Source organism: Artemia sp. Qi Xiang Cuo, chromosome 18 (genome assembly GCF_049724085.1).
Source record: "Artemia sp. Qi Xiang Cuo chromosome 18, ASM4972408v1, whole genome shotgun sequence".
NCBI lineage: Eukaryota > Metazoa > Arthropoda > Branchiopoda > Anostraca > Artemiidae > Artemia > Artemia sp. Qi Xiang Cuo.
In genome coordinates this window covers 41,605,765-41,631,290 of record NC_142811.1, presented here as the reverse complement: position 1 = coordinate 41,631,290, position 25,526 = coordinate 41,605,765, and the positions used below count along the sequence as shown (strand labels likewise).

At 35.7% G+C, this 25,526-nt stretch overlaps 1 protein-coding gene across 5 annotated transcripts in view; it reads right to left on the bottom strand.

Moving 5' to 3' along the window:
- The window catches only part of Abl (tyrosine-protein kinase Abl), a 104,285-nt gene that overhangs the window by 26,912 nt on the left and 51,847 nt on the right, over positions 1 to 25,526 (bottom strand). For all 5 annotated transcript variants that reach the window (XM_089104490.1, XM_089104488.1, XM_089104487.1 and 2 more), the window contains 6 exons: positions 17,625 to 17,755; positions 15,923 to 16,185; positions 14,055 to 14,226; positions 12,689 to 12,831; positions 11,801 to 11,913; positions 4,722 to 4,908 (listed from right to left, as the gene is read on the bottom strand). In XM_089104490.1, the coding sequence (XP_088960616.1) occupies positions 4,722 to 4,908; positions 11,801 to 11,913; positions 12,689 to 12,831; positions 14,055 to 14,226; positions 15,923 to 16,185; positions 17,625 to 17,755 (1,009 nt within the window). The remainder of the gene's footprint in view (positions 1 to 4,721; positions 4,909 to 11,800; positions 11,914 to 12,688; positions 12,832 to 14,054; positions 14,227 to 15,922; positions 16,186 to 17,624; positions 17,756 to 25,526) is intronic.

Genomic DNA, 25,526 nt, shown 5'->3' with positions numbered 1-25,526 from the left:
ATAAGTTTCATTAAGTTTAGTTTTACCCATTAAAAGTTACACGCCTAAGAAAATTTGCCTTGTTTTCGAAAAAAGGGGGAAACACCCGCAAAAAGTCATAGAACTTTAATGAAAATCACATCATCGGATTCAGCGTATCAGAAAACCCTACTGCGGAAGTTTCAAGCTCCTATCTGCAAAAATGTGGAATTTTGTGTTTTTTGTCAGAAGAAAGATCACGGATGCGTGTTTATTTGTTTCTTTTTTGTTTGTTTGTTTTTTTTTTTTTTGTTGTTGTTTTTTTGTTGTTTTTTTTCCCAGGGGTGATCGTATCGATCAGGTAGTCCTAGAATAGCGTGAGTGAGCTCTTTCGAACGGAAATTAAAGGTTTTAGCGCCAGTTTTGAATTACCAAAAAATTAGAGTAAAACTACTCTCTCGCTTCCGCTCATTTTTTCCCAGAGCCTATCGTCACTAATTTTGGGATAGTCAGTTTGTTCAGCATAGTGGAAAATCTCACAAATATGTCTTTAAGGATGAATCCGTCCCCACAGTTCCCGGAGGGAGGGCTGCAAGTTATGAACTTTGCCCATTGTTTACATATAGTATTGGTTAATGGCAAGGGCGGATCCAGGATTTTTTTTCGGGGGGTTTTTTACTAATTTTTTAGTTTTTCGGGGGGGGGGGCTACTAATTTTTGACTCATTTTTCAACTAATTTTACTGATTTTTACCTAGGTTTTCGACTCGTTACTAATTTTCGACTCGGTCAAAAATTTCGGGGGGGGGGGGGGGTTCAAACCGGGGAAACCCCCCCCCCTGGATACGGCCTTGGTTAATGGGAAGTATAAAGACGTTTCAGAAGGGATTTTTTTCTGGTGGGGGAGGGGAAGTGTCGGAGGAGGGGGTTACGGGGGAGGATCCTTCCATGGAGGATGTTTCTTTGGGAGAAGGGGCATTTCTATGAAGGGGCGCCGGATTTCCTAGCATTTTTTTAGTACTTTCAAAAGAGCTTTCTATTCTAATTAACCGGCCTTTGTGATTCAGGGGTTTGTGATTAAAACAAAACTCGAACTTTAGCGTATTGGCAAGGGGGCAAACTCCCTAACATACGTAATAAAACATACAAATATAGAAATTCGTTACGTAAGTTAATTCGTAAGTTACGTCAGAACAAAATTTCGAGAAAGCCATTTAGCCAAAAAAGTAAAATTAATATACAAATTTCGTTTTAATTATTCATGTACGGTGAGCCAAAATCAAAGCTGCATTAATTAAATAAAGTTCAGAAATTAAATGAAAAAAATAAGTTTTTTAAAACTGAAAGTAAGGAGCGACATTAAAACTTAAAACGAACAGAAATTATTCCGCAAATGAGGAGGCTGCCCTCTCCTCAATACCTCGCTCTTTACGCTAAAGTTTGAATCTGTCACACAACTTTATTTTTTAAAACAAAAACAAACTTTAGCGTAAAGAGCGAGGTATTGAAGAGGGGACAGCTCCTTTCATATACGGAATAATTTCTGTTCGTTTTAAGTTTTAATGTCGCTCCTTACTTTCAGTTAAGAAAAACTTGTTTTTTTTTTTATTTAATTAGCCTAAGAGATCGTTGTTTGCATCTCAAAGCGAAAATATATATTGAGAACGAGAAAAAAAAATGCCAGATTTATATCCAGTTTGTGTGTATACGAAATAAAGTGTATTTTACTTAATGTGCGAGTATGGAACATTGAAGGATTTAAGAGAGGGTTGAAATAAGATGAAGAGTGGTCGATGAGTGTTTTAGAAAGTTAATGTTTTGAGACAATTAGGCGGCTTGGAAGATTGCTCAAGATAACCATCGAGGAGGTTAAAAACTTTAGAGCATCATAGTCTAGATACTATTTAAATCTAGTTATATTGAAAAGATGTTCATTTATTTATAGATAATTTATTTATTTCTTCTATCACCCTGTAGCCGTTGTTCAATGAATCGATTTCTAGTCAAACTTTATTATATATTTTAAAGAAAAGAAGCTGAGTTATGTCAATGAAAATTCTAAAAAATTTTCAAATTTGAAGTTTGAGCTGATTCTTCAAAGTTTCATTTACCTTTTTTATTACTTTCTTTCACACATCAAAGACATTTGTCCAAAAAGCAATTGGTTATTCTATATCAAGTACCATATCATGCATTTAAACAGTTTTATTTGCTAAGTTTCCTTCCAAATAATTTAGAGCTGCAATTTCAAAATTAAAGGCAATGAATTTATTGAAAGAGACAGGAAACCTTTAATCGCCAATATTGATCACGATGCAAAATAAAAAATCTTAGATTTAATAAATATATATATTGCTTTATTTAATTAAAAAGTCCTTGCAGTGCCTAGCAATCACATGAAGTTATACAGCAGATAGCCGAAGGCAATATTTCCCTGAAGTGCTTATACAATCGGAGTCAGTTTCGCTCGATTATCATTAGAAAGTATTTTTTTTTATTTTTATGCCTGAAGCTTGAAGGCAAGCAAGTATCTCTATTACAGATAGGCCTATTGCATACGGTCATTAGGATTCATTAGAAGGTGAAGAGTTATACACGCTGTTTGGTAAGTACACCTTGCTTTGTATCACAGCAGGCACTTAAGCTAAAATTTTCAGAGTCTCTTTGGCTGAGGGGGGGGGGGGGTAACGAGACCGTAATTTTGTGTTTAGGGAAAGGAGAAACAGTGCTTTTTCTCTGGTCCTCGTAAAAAAGTATATGCTATGGTATTCTTCTTTGTTGTGTCTTTCGTCCGACATACCCTTTGGCTAATAAAAAATAAACTAAAGATCGATGAAACATACCCAAAGAAGAGAATTTCTAATTGTGTTTTAGGAATCTAAGGCAGCTCTTATTCGTTTAGTATTACGAACTCATCGCAGCACAATGCCGGCTGATTCCAATGAAGCTAAAAGCCGTGACATATTCTTGGCTATAATTACCTCAAGGTTTACCACTCCTCGTGGAACAAGGTCTTAGTGGAGACAGAGTTTCAGAGTTCAGAGTTTTTATTCCACAATACATACACAATCCAATCACAACACTCCTAATCCCCCTCGAAAGGCTCCATGGCCAGGGATACAAGGGGGAATGAAAAAAAAGAAAATACAATAAAAATACAGGCTTGGTAACATACAGTGAAAATACAGGGTTGGTAAGAGTCCTTAGAGTTTCCAAGAGTGGCTTACTCCACTATGCAGTCACAAAGTAGTGTATTAATAAAGATGATGAAAATTATTCTAATTTCCCTAACCACTAACGACATCATCTTTAGTCATCATTGCCAAGAGAAGAGAGAAGAGAAGTATTTATTGAAAAAAAAACATAAACAAAAAATTATTGCTACCTCCCCTAAAAAGCGAAGCTTGTCCGTGGGGGAGGAAAAGCTTTAGCCATCTTTTCTAAATCAGCATTTTCAGCTGATAACGAGAAAGCCATCTATGATATTTTTAGAGATTTAAAGCACCAAAAGTAATAGCCAGGTGGTATCCCTCTGAGAAGCCCTGATTGATAACAAGCGATAAATAATTTTTCTCTCCAAATTCTGCTTATACTACCGTTAAAGTGAATATTCTCTTATATGGGGTGTTATATTACAACAATTGAAACTAATTACATACAGCCTGACTTCAGCTATTTTATATATGCTGTTTGTGTTTCGGTTGTTTTTGGTCAACACTGAGCAATCACGTAAGGCCACATCTGCATTGAAGTTCATGTTCATTGCAGCTTTAATAAGAGAGGCAGTTCTTTAACTTTTGGCCTCTTTATCTACTATTAAAACTGAATGTCATTTATCATTCTCATCCTCAGCGATTTTATATATACATACATATATATAATATATATATATATATATATATATATATACCTCTAGATGTATAGATTACCTAGAGTACTTATATTTACATAGAGTACCTATATGACCTAGAAACATTACCAATATCTATAGATATTGGTAATGGAAAATTTACCAAAAAATGGATTTCAGGGTTTTATGTCTCAGAAAATAGAAATTATTAAGCTATGGTGATTGAAAGGTGATGCAATATTGTCAGCTCTTTAAGCAAAAACACAAATACGCGATCGTTAACACAAGTAAAGAAGGTGTTTTGAAGCAATGAATAGCTCACAGTAGGCAAATTCACTAAGCCCAACAATCATCACTAGCATTAGAAAAGAAAAAACGATTTGTTACCAACCCAAATAATTTAAACTTTTAAAAAAAGTAAAAAAAAAACAAATTTCCTCATACCTGAAATAATTTCAAGACTATATTCCATTATCTTTAACATCTAATTGTCATGTTTCCAAAAGCAGTTGAAATTTTCAATTCGAAATTTAAATTTACCATTTACTTTCTTCTACCAAAAGAAATTATTCTTTTCTTTTCAAACTTTTTGGTATTTGCTGCAGAGCTTTCAATATATAAACTGGTCTACCTATGTTTGAAGGTTTTTCAAAACAAATAGCACTCGCAGCTCAACAGCCCAAAACCAGAAAACATTACAAACATGTCAAAAATAGCGCGGAATGTGCTTTGCTTATGCTCCATTCCCAATGAGATATTTACTAACACCACGATTTGGCTAGAGCTAATCAGGAAATTCTACAAAAAATCTGTGGCTCAAGCTAGCGATAGCTAAATATCGGAATAATTCTAAAATCTCATTGTGAATGGGCCTTTAGGACAGCCGATTGAGCAAAAATATTCAGATTGCTTACCTTGTACGTTTAGGTGGTGCTGGAACTGGCTTCCCTCTGGTATTAGTTGCTCTCCTTAGCTGAACTAATGAATCTCTTTCTTCTTCACTAGGACCAACAGTTGTCCACCGCAGACCAGATGAATTTTTCTTCTTTGATACAGTAAAAGTGGGAGGAGTTTGGGAACTCTGGAGCTGCCTTTCCACTTCTAAAATAAAATTATTCTGAAGACGTCATATTTTTACAAGGGGGGGGGGGCTTCACATTTCAGGATAATTAGATACAGCCAAATGCAATCACTTAAAATGCAATCACTTAGTATTGAACTAGCTCTCAAAGGGAATACACCTGTTTTGACTTGATTCTTTAACCTTGAAGTAATTCAGTGTTAAGTTGTGCAATCAGATACTGAATTTTTTACGCAATCAGAATTTCACACAAGTAATGTAGGAACTTGAAATAAGTACCTGTATTTTTAGGATTGCTTATAATTTGAATTGATTGGATACTTGTGTGTTAAAAAAAAAAAAAAATTATTATCTGAATTAATAATCATAAAGGGAATAAGGTGTGTCTGGTCGATAGCAGTGAATGAGTGAATTTTTTAACTCAAAACGTGATAACGGATTATGCTTTACGTACTATTACAGGCTAGTTTTTGAATTGCCAAGTTGATTAGTTTGGAATAAAATAACATTTGGAATGTTTTGTCTCATGATTGAGTAGGACCTGTTACGCGAGAGCCGCTTATTTGTTTATCCAGTGGTGGTTACAAGTTTATTCTGAATATAAATCATTCTGAACTGGGATTCTGATTTTTGATCGAGTGTTCAAATTATATTTATTCGTATCAATTTTGGACATTTAAACAGAAGAGGAATTGCTGCTGACCCATTGGCCTAAATTTCGAGTTGTTTTTGGAGCTGAGTTCGAGATTGGCGTTAGGAGTCGTTCTTGGAGCTGAGTTCGGGGTTGGCGTTTGCCGTGCCCTTGTAACGGCTAACGCTTAATGCACGTTGGCAGCTCCGTGGATAAATATTTGTTGCCTAGTGAGGTAAGCCGTTTCTTGTTTAATTATTTCTAAGATGGGACGTCGGCGTAAAGTCCAGCGTGCTGTAGCTGATGGAACTGGAGCAGTTTTAGATGTTTCGGCCACTTCTAGCGAGAAGTCCCAGTCACCATTGTTAAAGTTGTCCGAAGATTTTGTTACGATGCTGGCAATCGTGATAGAAAACGGATCTAAGTTATTCTCTATTGATGGACGTATGAGATCTCTGGAACAAAGGGTTATATCGGTGGAAAAAGCGCAGCTTGAGTTTCACGCATCGGTTACGGAAGTTCAAGCCCGTGTAGTATCAGTTGAAAGCGAAACTGATAGCCTAAAGAATCAGGTAAGCGTAATCACGAGTGAAGCGATGGCACTGAGGAAAAACAATATTGATCTGGCAAGTCAGTTAAAGATGTGTGAATACCAGGTATCTGACAGTTACATTAGTTTTCGTAATTTGCCTTGTGACAATCTGGATGACGCTAGTGAAGCACTTAAGCAATTATGTCTGACTGGAATTGAAGCAATTAAGGTTCTCAAGTTTACAGTGCTACAACACATGAAAGACCGTAAATTTTTCAAAGTTAATGTTTTTTCGAGGGAAAAGAAAATTAATTTACTAAAGGTTAGCAAGAATTTGAAAGGGAAATCTGTGAGGAATCTGAAAGAGATTTATATTAGTGATGATGCCCCTCTTTCTATCCGGGAGGCACGAAAAAGTCTTTTTGAGAAGAAGGGTAAGCTAAAGGATATAGGTATTTCAGCTTGGGTGACTAAAACCGTTCCACCTCATCTTTAGTTTGATCGTCTTAATGGTTCGCGAGGCAAATCCTGACCTAGTGATAGAATCTCGGAGGCTAATTCACCGCGCATTGACAGTAAAGCGCAACAGCGTAGTCAAGCGAGGGGAAGAGGTTTACGCGGTGGTAAAGGTAGAGAAGGAGTTTAATATAGGTCCCTATTTGATAATATGGTAATCTTGTGAACGGATGGTTTGTAATCGTGTGAGTATTGTTTAGTGTCAGTTATGAAATTTAAAATAAGCGGTTGTTGCGTTTATTATTAACTTATTAACCTATTCATTTTTTTTGTGTTATGAAGAATTCATTGTTTTTGTTATTTATGTCCCCTATGTTGGCGATTGTTTTTTTGTTATTATTTTTGTTCCATGTTTTCTTATCTTTTGTTTTCTTTCAGGATTTTTTGGTCTGGATTTTCTCGGTTCTTGGTCGTTTCACTCATGGTATGGTAAGGTTAATATTTTTTCACATTCCAAAATTGAAAATGTTTGTAGTCTTGTTGATGGTGAAAATATTCGCCAAACTACTGAACGTATGTGTGAGCACTTTCTAGTGTAGGGGGCCGGTTAGCATCGTCTGTTGAGCAGCATGCAAGTGATGGTGATTTTACTCAGTTTTTGCCTGAAAGTAGTGACGTTTCTATGTATTTGCGACCGGTTACTGAAAAAGAAATGTGTGATGTGGTAAAAGGTATGCAAAACAGTGCATCCGGGTCAAACTTTATTTCAACAAAGGTTCTCAAGTCAATTTTTCCTGTGATATCGCAACAAATTTTGTACCAGATTAATGCTAGTTTTAAATGTGGTATATATCCGGAGTGTCTTAAAAGTGCCAGAGTAATACCTTTATTTAAAGGGGGTGATAGGAAAAATGTGAATCATTATCGACCGATATCCCTCCTTTCTGTTATATCTAGGCTAGTAGAAAAACTTATTAATTCTAGAGTATCTGAGTTTTTGGAGAATATTTCCTTTTTCCATTCTAATCAGTTCGGTTTTCGTAAGGGGTTGTCTACTGAACAGGCAGTTTTATTTTTGACAACGTTTGTGCATGATGCTTTGGACCAAGGTTTTAAGGTGGCGTATATTTTTTTAGATATTGTTAAAGCGTTCGATTTAGTTGAACATGAAATTTTAATTATGAAGCTAGAAAATTGTGGAATTAGAGGAAATGCGTTGAAGTTATTTGAAACTTTTTTGAGAGGTAGGACCCAGTGCGTTGAAATTTCTAATGTGAGGTCTGGTGAAAGAATGGTTGATTATGGTGTTCCACAGGGTTCTGTTTTAGGTCCGCTTTTATTCTTGGTTTATATTAACGACTTACGATTTTCTGTTTTGGATTTTTTAGATAGTGTACATTCTAATTGTCGGGGATTATTCCTAGTTTTGCAGATGATACCCATTTTACTGCCGCAGCAAAGACTGAATCTGATTTAATAGAGATAATGAGAAGAGGTATGTTAGGTATAGATAAGTGGATGAGAGTGAATAAGCTTTTGTTAAACCATAGTAAATCAGGTTTGATTATATATGGTAGATCATCAAATTTTTACCCTTGGGTTGTTGATTTGCAAATGGAGAATTATGTAACTAAGCGTAGAAATACTATACGATACCTTGGTGTTATTGTGGATGAATGCCTTAGTTTTAAAAACCATTCTTCTTTTATTAGTAGTAAGATTGCAAGAAATGTTGGAATGATGAGAAAGTTAAAAAATATTTTCCAGGATTCTGTTTTGAGATTGATTTATTTTTCGTTAGTTCACCCGTATTTAATATATTGTGTGAGTATATGGTCTAGCAAATTTTCAGTTCATTTGCAGCAGTTACTTGTAATACAAAATATGGCACTGCGAGTGTTGTCCGGAGATAATCGAAGAACCTCGGTGAGATCCCAATATGTACAGTTAAATATTATCCCTGTGTCAGGTCTTGGAAAATTTTACCATGGATTATTTATGTTTCAGTATTTGTCTAATTTGGTTCCCATGCTTTTTTTTATTTCTTTTAATTTATTTATTTCCGGTGATGATGTACATAATTATCCTACTCGTCATGATAGAGATATATGGACACCTCTAGTTACTAGTACTAAATCGCTATTTTCAATACGTCATGTGGGGTCAGTTGTCTGGAATATTTTGCCTGTTTCTTTAAAAAGGTCAGCGAATCTATGTGAATTCCGTCGGGACCTTAAAACCCTTTGTCTCCATAGGTATGAATTTGTTTAAAGGGTGGTATAGTTGAGTCACTCTCAGGTTTTGCCCGGAACCCGTTTTTTCCTATATATTTTATTTTTTTATTTTTTTTTTGTTTTGTTTATTTATTATTTATGGGATGGCGGCGGGAAGTTTTGGAGTATGTGAAGTATTGATTTTTGGTTATTGCGACCAGGAGTCGAGTGAGTGTAAGATTTTCATCTTTTCTTCTTTTTCTCTCTTTTTTTTTTCTTCTTCTTCTTTCTCTTTAGTATGTTATTATAAGTGTTAATTTTAAGAGGGTAAATACTTCCGAACAAGCGTTAGCTTATGGAAGGTCATCTGTTTTTTTGTGTTGTGTTGTTTTTGGAATAAACCCTTATCTTATCTTAAATGACTTTAAATTTTGTAATCCAAACAAGTACAGCATTTATGTGGTAAAAACATAAATTTTACAAGAGAGTGGAAAAAAATAAATAACTTTCAGGTTATGTTTTTTTTAATGTAAGCTTTTTTTGGCACTTAGATTTGCCAAGTCTGCATAATATCAAAAACTTTGGCAAAAATTCGTTCACCAATCAACAGAAAGAGCTATACAGTGTCTTTTCTCTTCAAGTTTTCCCACAAACAAGTATTACCAAAGAAATTTAGTTTTACAATTTCAACTATAAACAGAAGATTCATGATAAATTGCTTAAGTTATTTTGGGTACCCGACTGACTGACAGTATTTCAAACAGTAGGCTGTAAAGAAAGTGTGGTTCATTCCCGCTTTCTAGGGCTATAAATACAAAAAGGTTGAGATGGCTAGGGCACATTCCTTGGATGAAGGACGACAAATTGCCAAAGATTGTCCTTTTCGGCAGACCGTCTAGGGCTAAACGAAAAGCAAATCGTCCTAGGTTGGGGTGGGAAGATGTGGTAAGCAAAGATTTAAAGGAAATGGGAACTTCCTGGGAGGGTGTACAGAGGAGGCTTTAAATAGATTAGGATGGAGCAAGAGTGTGCGTAGCTGTGTTGGCATCAGGCGGCTTGGTGCTGTGCTGAGCTGTTAGTAGTAGATATTTGAGCTGATCGATGTTTTATGGAAAGTTTAATCACCTGACTCTACTACTTTCTATGAAATATCAAAGGTAGCTTTTTGCGAAGTGATTATTTGCCCTAGAAAAGAGTCAAGATCACGGTGTAGCCCTAGAAAACCAGGATAAGCAAAGACAACTGACAACATGTTGTTTATGTTCAACCGTACCGTTGACATAATTGTATATTATGCAAAGATTTCCAACCAATATATTGCTGGGTAAGCAGTCAAGTATGATTATTTGGATAAGTAACCTTAGTCATTTTGTATGTACACTTTTTAAAAACAAATCAGAGCGAACATTGGAAGCATGTTCTATTATCATTTGTACGAGGTTTGGTTGAAAAATTTCTAGCCCATTTGACTTTTTTGAGCAAGTTGCTCAGGAATTTTGCCAAGTGTTAAAAAAAAGCGACCTTGCGCTGAGTTGAGAAAAAACTGAAACATTTAACATTTTGAAATCTCAAAAGAAAACTCAAACAAAATATAAAAAAGAATATATTTGTGCTACGGTTTTCATTGATTTGGACGTTTTGACACTTATCTATATATTTCTCTGAACCTAGTGACCAACTTTAGCCGAATATATATCGCTGCTCAACATAACTCCCGAGCTCGCACTACCTGTTCCATTTCAGAATTTCTCAGCTAATCTTTGAGAACAATGCACAAATGGAGAACTATTCTTTGCGATACTAAAACGCACTAATAGTTTCATATAGAACTACTGCCATTATTATTTGACTTTATCTCTGAATAAGTCACGATTTCAAAATTATAGTACCACCATCTATGACTTGTATCAACATCTATGACATTACAGTTTCGAAATTATAATAATATCAGTTATGACTTTCTTCGTATGAACTGTCCTATTTTCCCGTTTCACAATGTTGTTTTTATATTCCTTGAAAAAAGAGTAGTTGTTGTGGTTACGCCAAGCGTAGCAAAGGATAGAAGTTACATTAAATCACTTTTGATTCTTTTTATGATAGAATAAGTCGTATGATATTATTTGCTGTATTCAATCACTAATCTTCAGCTCTGACAACAATGATGTGTAACCCGTTATAGAACTGGCGCCAGAAGCAAGGCAAGTATTTTTCATTAGACAGTCAGTAGGGTACATTAAAGTAGTGATAAAGTTTATAAGTAGCTTTGATAATTCTGCCCTTTTTTTCTGACGACCAGGAGATGAAGCTTAAACCTCTTTTTGGGAGAGGGGTTGGTAGGGGTAACTTAAATTTTATGTTAAAGGCAAGGAGGTAGCCTTTGGAGGTTTTTCTCATGCCTGCCGTTCAACAGGTACAAGCGTAAAGCAGGTACAAGCGCAAAGGGGAGCAGGCCTTTAGACCCATTCCCTTCCCTTTTTGTATCAAAACAAGATAATTTGTGAAAATTATGCCCCCCCCCTACAATCCAACTCCTATAAATAAAGCTTCAATGAAGCTGATGGGCACCAGATACTTTTTGCATAACGTCAACATTGCGCGAGAATAAGACAAAGGAACTGACTTGGAACGAGGTTCCGAGAATGGAACGAGGAATAAGACATTCTTCCATACAACATTCTTTGTATGATTCTTTCATTTCATACAACGTCTCCACAATTTATCTGCAGAGTATCGAGGTATCTGGAATATGTTTTTACTAAAAAGAAGTATTTATTGTTTAAAATAAGAGTTTTCTATTTGATGGGAATTCAGACGAGAGATGGCTGATGTACATTAAATGAATTGTCTCCATGACCTTTTTTAGCTTTAAATACATTCTCATCTTATAATGCTTGCATTGTGCTCTGTATTATGCTTCAAGTTCTGAGCGTTCCTTTGTGCAGTCTTTGTCTTATTCAACGTAGAAAAGACCAAGAATGCTTCAAATTCAACGTAGTTGATTGATTTTTTTTATAACAGGTTTACACACTTCAGATCAAAAATAGGTTTACACACTTTCATAAATATATAGAGCATCTTACCTTCTGTTATAGACGACTCGGCAAACATATTTTCAAGAGCGTGGTGTATGCTAGAAAAAGTTGGTCTATCACCTGCACCCCACTTCCAACACTGCCTCATTAGATCATATACCCTACAAGCATAAAAGGATGTGTTAGGAAAAATGAAACAGCAGAGCAACTTTTCCCCTACTGCATAGCTTAGAGCAAATGATTGCAAACATAAAAGGACGTGTTAGGAAAAATGAAACAGCAGAGCAACTTTTCCCCTACTGCATAGCTTAGAGCAAATGATTGCAAACATAAAAGGATGTGTTAGGAAAAATGAAACAGCAGAGCAACTTTTCCCCTACTGCATAGCTTAGAGCAAATGATTGTAGAACTAGAAAATCGAGCCCTTTATGGTCACCAGAAATATCATCGGGGACAGGCAAAATCTTCTTGATCTGTATTTTTGTGTTGACACTTTCACTACAGAATAGATATGAATCTAGAAATGGCACAGTCTTTGACTTTTTGCCTTTTTACGATTAAAATTTTTGAAATGTTTACATATGCTTTCATAAAATTGAATGATGGCATTTTGTCCTTCTTTAGATGAGTTACTCTTCAAATGAATCACTAAATGAAGTACTCTTTAGACTCTTCCTGCATGTTTTACTTGTTTTGCAAAAGGGAAAAAAGCCAATAAAGGACTTACTATATCCAGAAAGAATGATTTGTGTTTTTGTACAAAAAGAGAAAATAGAAAGAAACAGGAAAAAGGAAGAATATAAAGAAACAGAAGAAATAAAGAAGGATAAAGAAATAGAATAGAACAAGTAAAATAAAGAAGAATAAAAGAAGATACAAAAGGAAATAGATAGAAAAGAGGAGAATAAAATAGAAACAAGAAGCATAAGAACCAACCTTGAAGGGCAGCCCGGAGGGGCTTCCATACGATAGCCACCTTCTAAAAGATGATAAACATCCGTGAGATCAACCCCAGGGTATGGAGACATTCCATAGGTAGCTAACTCCCAAAGCAGGACGCCAAATGCCCAAACATCAGACTATAAAGATAAGAGATAATTATCAGTAATTTTCCTATTAGACTTTTACTAATGATTTAACAAAGATTTGCCTTAGGCTTTGATGTTTACCAATGCAACTTTGAAAAACACTTTTTAATTTCCAGTGATATTTCTCCCTAAATCAAAAATAAAGACAACGGGTGAGGGATAAATCCATTAATGTAATTCCCTTTCATTTTACACTTATGAAATATTGGCAGCTGGTGTCTTATTACTGACTTCAATAGAGTTGACTGAGTAAAAGGCGTTGAGACCCCCCCCCCCCCACTGGTGACTTTTTATTATTTTTTATCAGCCTCACCAAACAGAACGGATGGTCATAGACCATTCGAGGAAGACTCAAGTAGCCTACTGGCAAAATAATTTCTAGTGTCCTTTATAGGTCATAACCTATCAGAGGGCACCGCTTTTGAAATTTTGTCGATTAATCCTGTAAAGTGCACCAACATTTTCTAATTTAATTATTAAGCACTTTATTAAAAAGTATAATTTTTTAAACCAATATTCTTAGGAACTCTATAAAATGATTTACAATTTTATAGTGCAATTTGTCAAAGTATTTGAGCGCTGTCTAACAAAAAAACACGTCTTCGGAGGGGAGCAAGATACCCACACCAACCTCCCAAAAAAATGAATGCGAGCAAAAGCATTCGATCAAGTCATGGCAAGCTTCTCTCTTTGATGTTTAGCCTGAATAGGAAGATTCTTGAACAGCTTTACGCACCAGCTGCTCTCTTTCACCTGCTGTATATGCCGCCGATACGGGATTGGTCCAATCAAACTGAGAAACTAAAACTCCGGTCTGTTTACTGCAAATATTTGAAATTTCTAGTTAGATACCCGCTCTAAGAAAGGAACATATTTGGTTTTAATATCCAAAAAAATGGTGGACCCGATTGACACTGTGTTGTCCTATAAAAGAAGTGCTGAAAAAAAGGCAATTGAATCATTGACCGACTTTTAATATATATATATATATATATATATATATATATATATATATATATATATATATATATATATATATATATATATATATATATATATATATATATAAGCGGCACAACAACTTTCTTCATTAGCACAAAACAAAAAGTCTTTTGATTTGCATTGAACATGCCTATAGATAATCTAGAATACGACAGATAGGTCAAAAAGAGAGAAATTGGGGAGGGCAAAAAAGTAGAGCAGGATTGAATTACCTTTGTGGAAAATTTATTATATGCTAGGCCTTCTGGTGCAGTCCATTTAATGGGGAATTTAGCACCAGCATGAGCGGTATAAGTATCATCTCTCATCAAACGAGCTAATCCGAAATCTGCAACTTTAACTAAATGGTTTTCACCAACTAAACAATTCCTAGCAGCAAGGTCCCTTAAAAAAAAAAAAATCAAACTAGCATTAGGAAATACACGAATCAAACAATTCAGAAAGGTTAAAATTTTAAGACAAGAAGTAAAAAAAATGGTAAACCGGACAATAAAACCTAGAAAAACAGAAACTAGAAGTAAACTAACCCTAAGTAAAGACATTTTTACAGAGATTTATAGGGTGTTTGTAAACCCGCACTAAATAACAATAATAAGAAAAAAAAGTACTCATCAGCAACCCCCCCCCCCCACCCAAAAGAAGGGAAGAATAAATATGTTCCAGTTGTCAGTTTCAAGCCGACAACTGCCTATAAATCTAATGGCATATCTCAAATTGTTTATTCTTTTATATTAAAGATTAAATTGACTTTTTTTGTACTAACTCATACACAACTAAAAAAAGAACATAACGAAATTACTTACTTCCTTCTCAAAAGCTGATACTTCAAAATTTGTATCTAAGGTAATTATAGCATAAAGCTCAACGCAGACAATAGAGGCTGCACCAATGCTATAAAAAGTTAAAACTCCAAAATATACAAAAAACTTGATAAACCACAAAAAAATATCGTTTAAAGGACACATAAATCGATAAAAGCTGAAGAATGATGAATCGGATGTCGGAAAAAATTCTAGCAGGCTGAAATAAATTCTAGCGGGTGGAATCACATTGCTGTCGCAATTAGCGATAAATGCGTTATTAGAAGGCATTATTGTTCTTATCTTACAGTTTTGACAATTCTCAACACCAGCATATCGTTTTTGAATTAAATCTTTCTTCATCGACTTAAACAATTCATTTCATGGGACGAGAAATGTGGACACAGGTGGAGGGGAATAAGAAATCCCCACCCTTAGATCGGTCTGAAGACCCTCCTCCCCGGAAAATATTGAGGCCTAATACACTTTTTCATGTTTTGATATTGCAGAGAGTAATAAACATTGCATAGCTGTTTCGTGATACCTCTTGAAGCCAGAAGATTACAGCCAGTACGGAAAGCACTTAAACAGCTGTGAAAATTACATTATCTTCTTAACATGCAAGCAGAAAAACAAATATTTTCCAAATATATTAGTAGTTTTTTTTCTTCAAAATCTACACTAGCAGACAAAACATAGCGATTTAAAAGGGCTTAGAATGCTCTAAAAATACATGCTCGAAGATAAAATGTAAAACAAAGCTGAAATTACCTTAAAAAAAATTTTTGAAATGGTTCAACAGTTTAGACAGGAGTGAGAAGGGTAAAGCACTCCTGAACACTAACACATGGCAACAATGTTAGCTTTTACAAATGTATTGGTTCTCCTTATATTGAAGGATTAGATCTTCATAAATCAAATCAAATTTTTGAATCAAAACCTCGTACGTTTTGTTGAATAAAAGATCATCGTAAGTTTCATTCTCTCTTCTGAGATAATGTAATTAGTAAATTGTGGTGGGATGAGCTCAACTGGATCCAGGCTCAGGGCTCAAAGGCAGATTCCCTCCACGACCCAGGCGGCTGAGCCTGCAGAGTCACACCAACGACCCCAAGCCACGCCAGGACTCGTTATTGGTAACACCAAGATTCCAACCTACGTCAAGAAGGACATAGGATTGCAAGTCCAGTGTGCCGTCCACTCAACTAGGGTGGCTCGAGATGATACAATACAAACTGCGATGAAATAATAAAAGAGAAAATTTATATGAGGAGTCTTACCTATGAATGAAATTATGACTTTCAAGGTAAGACATGGCTGAAGCTACTTGAGTGGCGATATAAAGGAGAACAACTGCACTGACTTCCTCTCTGCTGCAATGACGGAGGTAGTCCAGCAAGTTCCCATTAGTCATAAATTCAGTTACTATATAAAACGGCGGCTCTCGAGTGCAAACGCCAAGAAGCTGCACTAAATTCGGATGTCTCATGGCTTTCATTATCGCTGCTTCTTCAAGAAAATCTTCTAGTGCCATTGTATCATCCTTGAATAGATTTATGAAATAAGAACAGAGCAGAATAACATGTATTACGCAAAATCTAATAAATCATAGGCAGCGCATTCGCGCTGCCTAAGTAAAGAACGGTGTTGGCACAATGTAATATTATTATATATTTTTTTTCCTTTAGACCAGGGCGCTTCGTATCGAAGGAGATGTCGTCGAAACTTCGAAAAGGGCTCATTCAACTGGAAATTGGAGTGGCTTGTGCCCTTTTTAATAATCGAAAGGGATTCGAAGACAACTAACACCACTTCCATGCCCACAATTTCCCCAAAGACATCCAATCAAAATTTTGAGATAGCCATTTTGTTCAACGTAGTTGAAAGTTCTGTAAATTAGGTCTTTGAGGATGACGACCCCCCACATTCCTCAGGGCAAGGGATATAAGTTATGCCCTGGGGGCATATAAGGTTTTTATTGAAAGCATTTTCGTAGAGACTCAAAATAGGTCTCATTTGATTGGAAACTGAAATGGCTAGTGCCCTTTTTAATAGTCGAAAGTGATTGGAAGGCAACTAACACCCCTTCCACGCCCACCATTTATATAAACACATCCAATCAAAATTTTGAGATAGCCATTTTTTTCAAAGCAGTTGAAAGGTCGGGAAATTATATCTTTAAGGACGACACTCCCCCCAAAGCTCTCAGGGTAAGGGTTGTAAATTATGCTCTGGGGGCATTTGAGGTTTTATTGAAAGCTTTGTCGTAGAAACTTGAAAAAGGGCTCATTTGATTAAAAATTCAAAGTGCCAGTGCCTTTTTTAATAATCGAAAGTGATTGGAAGGCAACTAACACCATGCTCACACTTTCCCGACAAATCTGCCAAACTTTCTCTAAATATCGAAAAATACTCCCCCCCCCCCCCCGAGAAAATATTGTGAATTGAAGCCATCGGGTTTTAAGCTAGGTTTCGTCTGCTTATACTGGTTTTCAGTAAAATCCTTATACCTTTTTTAGCTGCTTATTGTAATTAAAATAAGATTATTATATCGCGATTGATGCATGAACACCTCGCATAGTTCTTTCCTTTATCCAGAAAATGACCTTGAGCACACAATTTATAGAGTATTTCATTCCTTGTCGTCCATCTTTGAAAAAAGTCCATTGGCTTTTGTCAAAAGATAAAAAGCCTGACTTCCGTACTAAAATGGGAGTAATTAGTTGTGACATAATTGGAGGTTAGTTCTCTTTCACCACCTGGGTTGATGGCTAAATCAAGAAGCGACTGAAGCTTGAATGAACTCATATTTCTGCAATGTGCGAAAACTAAATATAGACAGTCTTTTTTTCCACCACTTGGGCCTTGGTAAATGTATTTCCTTATGTGTTCCCAATATTTTTTTTTTCTTCTTTTTTTTAAACTTTTCTTAAAAATAAGACAAACATATGAATATTTAATTTTTAAAAATTTCTAACAAACCTTTAACGTCTTAACAGCGACAACCATACCATGGCGTTTCCAAAGTGCTTCATATACATCTCCATATTGACCACCGCCAAGTTTAGCTCTCATTATTATATCAGTTCTTTCTATTTCCCATTTATCAGGCTCTGAAAATATTAAAAGAAAATAAGAATAAAGTATAACAAGAGCGACAAGTTATATCCCCGTCCAGATGCTTTAATTGAGGGCCATCTTTAATAATGTTGGTACTAGTCCCTGAGATTTCCCACTAGATCCCACCTATAAATAAACTCTTTAATTGTAAATTTTCGACACGATTCTTTATAACATACAAGAAGGGACGTTGGCAGAGAGTTGAAGGTACAAGAGCAAGCAACTGAGCAATATTTAAACCAGTAATTTCTAAACTGGATAAAACAAAACCTGAGAATGTTACGCAGGACAATCAAGAGTACCAAGTATTCAATCAAGTGTATCGCGACTACAAGTGATCGAAACCCTCTCCCTCTGTGTACGTCCCTCGTAAAAATGTAGATGTACAGTTGCGTGATCAAGGCACCATGGTTCCGTGGTTAACAGAGCAAGCTTTCCCTTTGCTCCTTTCTCAGTAGTAGTATTAGAAAGTTCGCCCATGGTAGAAAAAATCCTCTTGTAAACCAAGACTGATAGATTTTTTTTCCGCGCTGATCAATAGTTTCTGTTGAGCTGATCAAAGCGTATGTCATCAATTTTTTTTGTTAAAAAAAAAAAAAAAAACCGTTCAAGATTCTAGATTTTATCGAAGACACAAAATAAACAAACAAAATAAAAACAGGGAGCTAAGCTCGAACAGAAGACAACTATTATCCAAAGAAACTTCATAATCCACCAAAAGACACAAATATAATAAAAAGAAAAAAAACATGACAACATAAAGCAGGAGAGAGACAAAGGAGGATACGCCAGATTGAACAATTTACAATATAATAATTGGAAAAAGAATTAAAATAAAACAAGGTGACCCTGTAATCAAGGGCAAATAATCTATTTTCTTTAAGTGATACAGATTTTATAGTTTCGGGGAGATGATAACTTCAGTGTTGTGGCACACATTAAAAAAAAAAAAAAAAAAAAAAAAAAAAAAAAAAAAAAAAAAAAAAAAATCGTGTTCAAATTTTAAGACAAGGGAGGGACTTGTAAGTAACAATTGGCGGTTACGCCCTGGTCATCTTTTTGATGAGGGGTTGGCTTAATTTGTTAGTGGGTGTACCTATTATTTTCCCACGATGCATTTGAGGATACGATATTTTTTTACATGTCCGGTACGGAGAGTATTTTTACTACGTGTAAGTAAAAATAGGTTAAAGAACACAGTCATCTTCTTGGTTATAGTTATAGAAACTTCTGCAAGTTAGTTACATTTGTTCAAAACAACTAGGACTTAAAATTCAGAGACATGTGAACGGAGTTCTAATCAAGAATTGGTCGTTAGACCACAATCATTTTCGAGGAGTAGGGGCTATATCCTTCTGCTAATTGGTTTATCTTTCTTTTATTTTTAGCAAAGTATACCTACGTAATGTGATTTTGAAAAGCGGTGGATAGCTTTATAGTACTAACTAGGTTTAATAGCATTATATTGTAAGTTTAGAATTATTTTATGAGGTATATCATTTAAAAGGTTTCGAGGGGCAAATAACTCCAGTTTTGCTGTACACGCTGTTTTGCTATAAGGCAAATAACTCCCTGCTATTTGCCTTGGAGTTAATGCTGTAACTCCCAGTATTATCCTAAGTATCTGCTGTAAGTCAGACTTAGGACTAAAAGACAATTTAGACTTGAAAACAGGATTCGGTTGTTGTTTTTAAAATGTTTATCTTTGTCGATGAACTTTTCATCGATAATTTAGAGACAATTGATGACAAAATAAGAGCCAATGAGACAACAGAATTCGAAACAGAATTCAGCTGTTGTATGCAACATGCTCATCTTTGTCGATGAACTTTTCATCAACAATTTAGAGACATTAGATGACAAAATGAGAGACAATGAGAACAGTATTCGGTTGTTGTTTGCAACATGTTCATCTTTGTCAATGTCCGTTTGCAACTTTTCATAGTTGGTGTACTTATTATTGGTTCTTAATATTTATTTTAGGCTAACGCAAGATATTTTTCTATTTTTCTTTTGTTTCCGAGACAATTGAGGGTAAGAGAATTTGTCTCCATGTGGTTAGCGAATATAAATAAGATGCACCAATGAAGTCGTTTCTTAATTATCATTAAATAAAAAAAACAAGTTTTTTAAACTGAAAGTAAGGAGCGACATTAAAACTTAAAACGAACAGAAATTATTCCGTATATGGAAGGGGCTTTCCCCTCCTCAACGCCTCGCTCTTTACGCTAAAGTTTTTTATTGTTTTAAAAAATAAAGTTTTGAGACAGAGTCAAACTTTAGCGTAAAGAGCGAGGCGTAAAGGAGGGGAAAGCCCCTTCCATATACGGAATAATTTCTTTTCGTTTTAAGTTTTAATGTCGCTCCTTACTTTCAGTTTAAAAAACATGTTTTTTGTATTTAATTTGTGAACGTTTTTTAATTAATGCAGGTTTTGATTTTGGCTCACCGTGCATGAATAATTAAAACGAAATTTGCATATTAATTTTACTTTTATTTGGTTAAATGGCTTTCTCGAAACTTGTTGAATTTTATTTACGAATGTTTTTATTAATAATAAATATACGTAACTTACGAATTAACTTACGTAACGAACTTCTATATTCATATATTTTTAATACGTATATTAGGGGGTTTGCCCCCTAGTCAATACCTTGCTCTTTAAGCTAAAGTTCAAATTTTTTTCCAATTCTTTAAAAATCACCCCTTAATCACAAAGGCCGTTAATTAGAATAGATAGCTCTTTTGAAAGCACTAAAAAAAACTATAGCGTAAAGAGCGAGGTATTGACTTGGGGGAGAACCCCCTCATATACGTAATAATTTCTGTTCTTTTTAAGTTCTAATGTTGCTTCTTACTTTCAGTTGAAAAAACTTGTTTTTTTAAATTTAATTTCTGATCCCCCTTCATAGAAATCTCCCTTACCCCAAAGAAACATCCTCCACGGAAAGATTCTCCCGAATAACCCCCTCGTTCAGCCCCCCTACCTGTAAAAAATTCTTCCTGAAAATGTCTGTATACTTCTCAATAACCAATACAATATGTAAGCAATGGGCAAAGTTCATAACTTGCAGCCATTCCCCTGGGAACTGTGGGGGATTAAGTCATCCTAACAGACATATTTATTAGATTTTTGACTATGCTGAACAAAATGGCTATCTCAAAATTTTGATCGGGTGACTTTGGGAAAAAAATGAGCATGGGAGGGGGCCTAGTTGCCCTCCATTTTTTTGGTCACTTGAAAAGGGCACTAGAACTTTTGATTTCCGTTCCAATGAGCCCTCCTACAATATTCTAGAACCACTGGGTCAATACGATCACCCCTGGGGAAAAGAAAAAAAAAAAAAAAAAAAAAAACACGCACCCGTGATCTTTCTTCTGGCAAAAAATGCAAAATTCCACATTTTTGTAGATAGGAGCTTGAAACCTCGACAGTAGGGTTCTCTGATACACTGAATGTGATGATGTGATTTTCATTAAGTTTCTATAGCTTTTAGGGGGTCTTTTCCCCTTTTCTCGAAAATCAGCCAAATTTTCTCAGGCGCGTTACTTTTGATGGGTAAGATTAAACTTGATGAAACTTATATATTTGAAATCAGAATTAAAATCTGATTCTTTTGATGTATCTATTGGTATCAAAATTCCGTTTTTTAGAGTTTCGGTTACCATTGAGCCGGGTCGCTCCTTACTTACAGTTCGTTACCACGAACTGTTTGATAATAAATAGTAGCTGTAGCAATATGATTCTTAAAATTATAGGGATAGATATATAGTACTAATTAGCACTATAAGATGATATTATAAATCTTAATCTTTAACGATTAAAAAGGATGAGGTTCATTTGGCTACACAGTCAACATAATATTTCTAAATCCCTTCCTCAGATACCTGACCAAAGTTGCTCCTGCAATGCTTTTATTGGCAAGGTCAACAAAGGGTTACTGCAACACTTAACGTTGCCTAGGCAACGTGAATCTAGTTAATTTTCGGTTGTCGTCATCTAGGTATCCGACTGCACTTTATTGACTATTCAGGTCTCAACTATGACTGCTCAATGTCGGCCAAGGATTTCAATTACTTAACTCTGCGAAGAAAAAAGAAAAACAAGGCTATGTCCAGCTCAAGAAGTCCCTCTACAAATATTTCAGCTCGTTGGGGAAAGGACAGGATACAAATAAAATAGGACGAGGCCCATTGACGATGAGACTTTATTAATGCTTTGTTCTAATTAGCATTAATGTGAGCCGATGCTCCGATCCCCACGACTCATCAAAGGACTCTCCCTGTCAGTTGTCCCCTAAATGTGCTAACTGTGGTGGAGACCATGTGTCATATAGTTTGCGATGTCCCAAGTTGCGTGCTATTGCTACCAAAGGTATTGCCAAATGATATCTTTGCCTATCTCTATTTGTTCTTTTAATATTAATGGGACCAAAGATAAGGACATTTGTATTGATAATCTTCTTGATACATTTGATGTAGTCCTTTTTCAAGAACATTTATTGCCGGCTGTGAGCGTAAATTTTCTTCCACGTAGCCCCGGCCACATGGTTTTTTCTACAAATGCCCGAAGAGCTCGAGGTCGTCCCTCCGGTGGGTTGGCTTGCCTGCTGAATCGGAAACTCTCTTCCCTTTCCCCACAGTGTTACGGATCTGATGATATTTATTTAGCCGTCAGGATTGGTGATCTTGTACTAGTTAATGTTTATTTGCCGCATAATAAGAATAATCTTGCGTCATTCACCCATTTTGTTAAAGCGTGCAAAAAATTGAATAATTTGGTATCGGGTATTGAGAAACTTGGTTATGATTGGCTACTAATGGGTGACATGAACTGTGACATGACAATGTCCTCCCCCCGATCCGATTCACTGCTGGAGTGCCTCCCCCTTGGTTTCCGGATTCTGACAAAAGATCTTCCATTTACTTACATACAAGCCAGCGGCTCCCGGTCTAACCTTGACCACTGTGTATGCTCTGCTGGTGTTACAACTTCAACTGTCCACGTTGATAAAGATGAAAGATATTATGACCACATACCCATATCTCTGTGTGTGTCAGTCACATCTAAACTAGTAATAAATACTCCCCAGTCCGTAGAAAAAAAGTGGTTTCAACGACGAACTTGGAATCGTTGTGATTGGCCTCTATATGTGGCCATGCTTGCAAGCCTGCTGAGTACCATTAATGTGCCTTATAACCTCCTCTGTTGCGGAGTTACCTCACCCAGTGCTCGTTCGCAATTGAATACACATTATCATCAAATCATTTTATGTTTGAAAAAAACCGAACAAGTAGCTGTCTCAATTGAACATATTTGGTCCAACACGCAAAAGTTTGTTTGGAATTATGACCCTCTTTTGAAAAAAGTGAAAAATCAGGCCAAGCTATGGTTACGTATTTGGATTGCTTGTGGGCGTCCCTCTCGTGGTACTGTTTTTGATATTAAACGTAAAACGAAAACGGCTTATAAAAGACAACTGCGGTCCGTCCGTGAAGCTGGAGTTAATTTTCCAAACAGTTCGGAAGAGTGGAAGTTTGTGACGAATTCTTCTAAGTTTACTGATTATAAGAGTGATAATGTTCCGCAATCAGCTTGGGTCCAACATTATTCTAATATTTTTTCCCGTGTTAATTTCGCTGTACATAGCCGATATTCCCAACTCCTAGCTAAGTACCTTCCCGAAAAAATGCAACAAAAGCACGTCCCTCCTGTGTCAGCTGATATAATTACTGATTCGATCAGGCGGCTGAAGTCTCAGTCTATTGATATTGATGGTATAAGTGTTTTTCATTTACGGAAAGATTCTCGGGAACTAGTAAAACATTTGCAGCTACTTTTTCAAATGTGTCTTTGCTGTTCTTTAGCGCCTGATAGTTTCCTATGTGGTACTTTTACCTCAACTGTAAAGAGAGGAAAAGACGTAAATAAATGTGATTCTTATAGGCCTATGACTGTCGCCTGCAATATTAGCAAACTTTTTGAATATGTGCTTCTTCCTTATATTATTGATTTTGTGAATTATGATGCTAATCAGTTTGGATTTAGAAAGGGGATTTCTTTTCAACATGCACATCGGGTGCTTTCTCTCCTTTTAAGGATGCACAAACGAAAGGTCAATCATTACATATTTGTGCTTTAGACATATCTAAAGCTTTCGACAGTGTTGTGCACCCTCAGGCTTTTTATTCTTTACATCAGCTTGGTATAAACCCATCGATTATTTCTCTGCTACGTTTTTGGTATTCGAATTCATATGTGAGCCATTCGATTTCATCCATTGAAATCGAATGGATGTGCTTTTGGAAATATTCCTGTTAAATGCGGGGTTAGGCAAGGAGGAGTTCTTTCGCCTCATATTTTTAATGCTTGTATTTCGAGTGTGATTAATAAGATTCCCTCCAGTTGTTTTTTTTGGTTTTTCGGAAGTGTCTTATTTAGCATATGCTGATGACCTCCTCCTGATTAGTCGTTCCAAAAGGAGGCTTGAACGGAATGTTAGCATGGTTGGATCTATGCTTAGTGAAATAGGCCTATCATTAAATACTTCGAAATGTGAATATTTACTCTTCAACGCTGTTAATCCCCCTGCTACTCCCCTTGCTTGCAACACCTTTATGGTACCTAGTGTCCCTGTTATCAAATGGCTTGGTATTTCCATATGTGAATCCGTAGGAAGCATCCGGCGTAAATTTATTTGTGATTCGAAGGATAAGCTTAAAGCTGGCTATGCGAAAATAGTTGCAAACCATGGACGTTTTAATAGGCATGGTCTTGCTAAACTCTACTTTAGTTTCTGTGATCCTGCGATTTTATCCGCTTCTGGGCTGTATCCGCTTTTTATTAAGCATGATCTGAAACAAATAAAGGTCAATTATTTTAGATACTGTAAGTTCCTATTGTATTTGCCACTTGCTGTGTGCAATGGGCGCCTTGTTGGTCGTTATGGTGCAAGAGAAATTCCGTCCTCGCTTGAAACGGTGCAAGCGAAGATCAGTCAGGATGCTAGTTTTCGGTTGGGCCCACATCACAGTCTTATCCGTTTTTTTTATTAGTGATTATATTTGTGGTTAGATTGTCGTTGTTCTTTTTCTTTTTGTGTTCATTCTATTGTTGGACCTTATTCATCGTATGGTTGCATAATGCATACTATGTACTAGTAGTTTTATTTAAAGTTTTAGAAAGGTCCAAATTTTACAGAATAAAATAGTTTATATTTTAGGTTATTATATTCGGTTTGAAAATAGCACGTTGAATTGATTTACAATCTTGAAAATTTTAAATATTTATTAGTTATGGGATTACCAGTTAGCAATTTTTATTTATCAATGTTTGAATAAGTGTTCACCGGAGGTATTTTGGGAAATTTTTAAAGCTAACTCATCTTATCACTGTTATGAGACTAGAAATGCGAATGACCTTGCATCTGAGCTTCGGAATACTCAACGTGCTGCGTTTCTGCCTCGTTTTGCGGGACTGGGGGTGTGGAATTCCCTCCCGGATGCTATTAGACAAGTTGATAATGTAAGCCAGCTCAGGAGTAGATTGAAGCGTTACCTTTTGGGTTATAATCTGAATGATTAGAATTTTAAATTTGATCAGTGTTTGGTATGAAAATTGGTTGGACAGACAAAGGTTGCATTTTCGCAAAATTACCCAGCTAAAGTGCACGGATTTGGCTCTATATCTTAGCCTACGCTTATTTATTCTGTCATAGTTTATTTAGTTGGATGTATCTTTTTTTTTTTTTTTTTTTTTTTTTG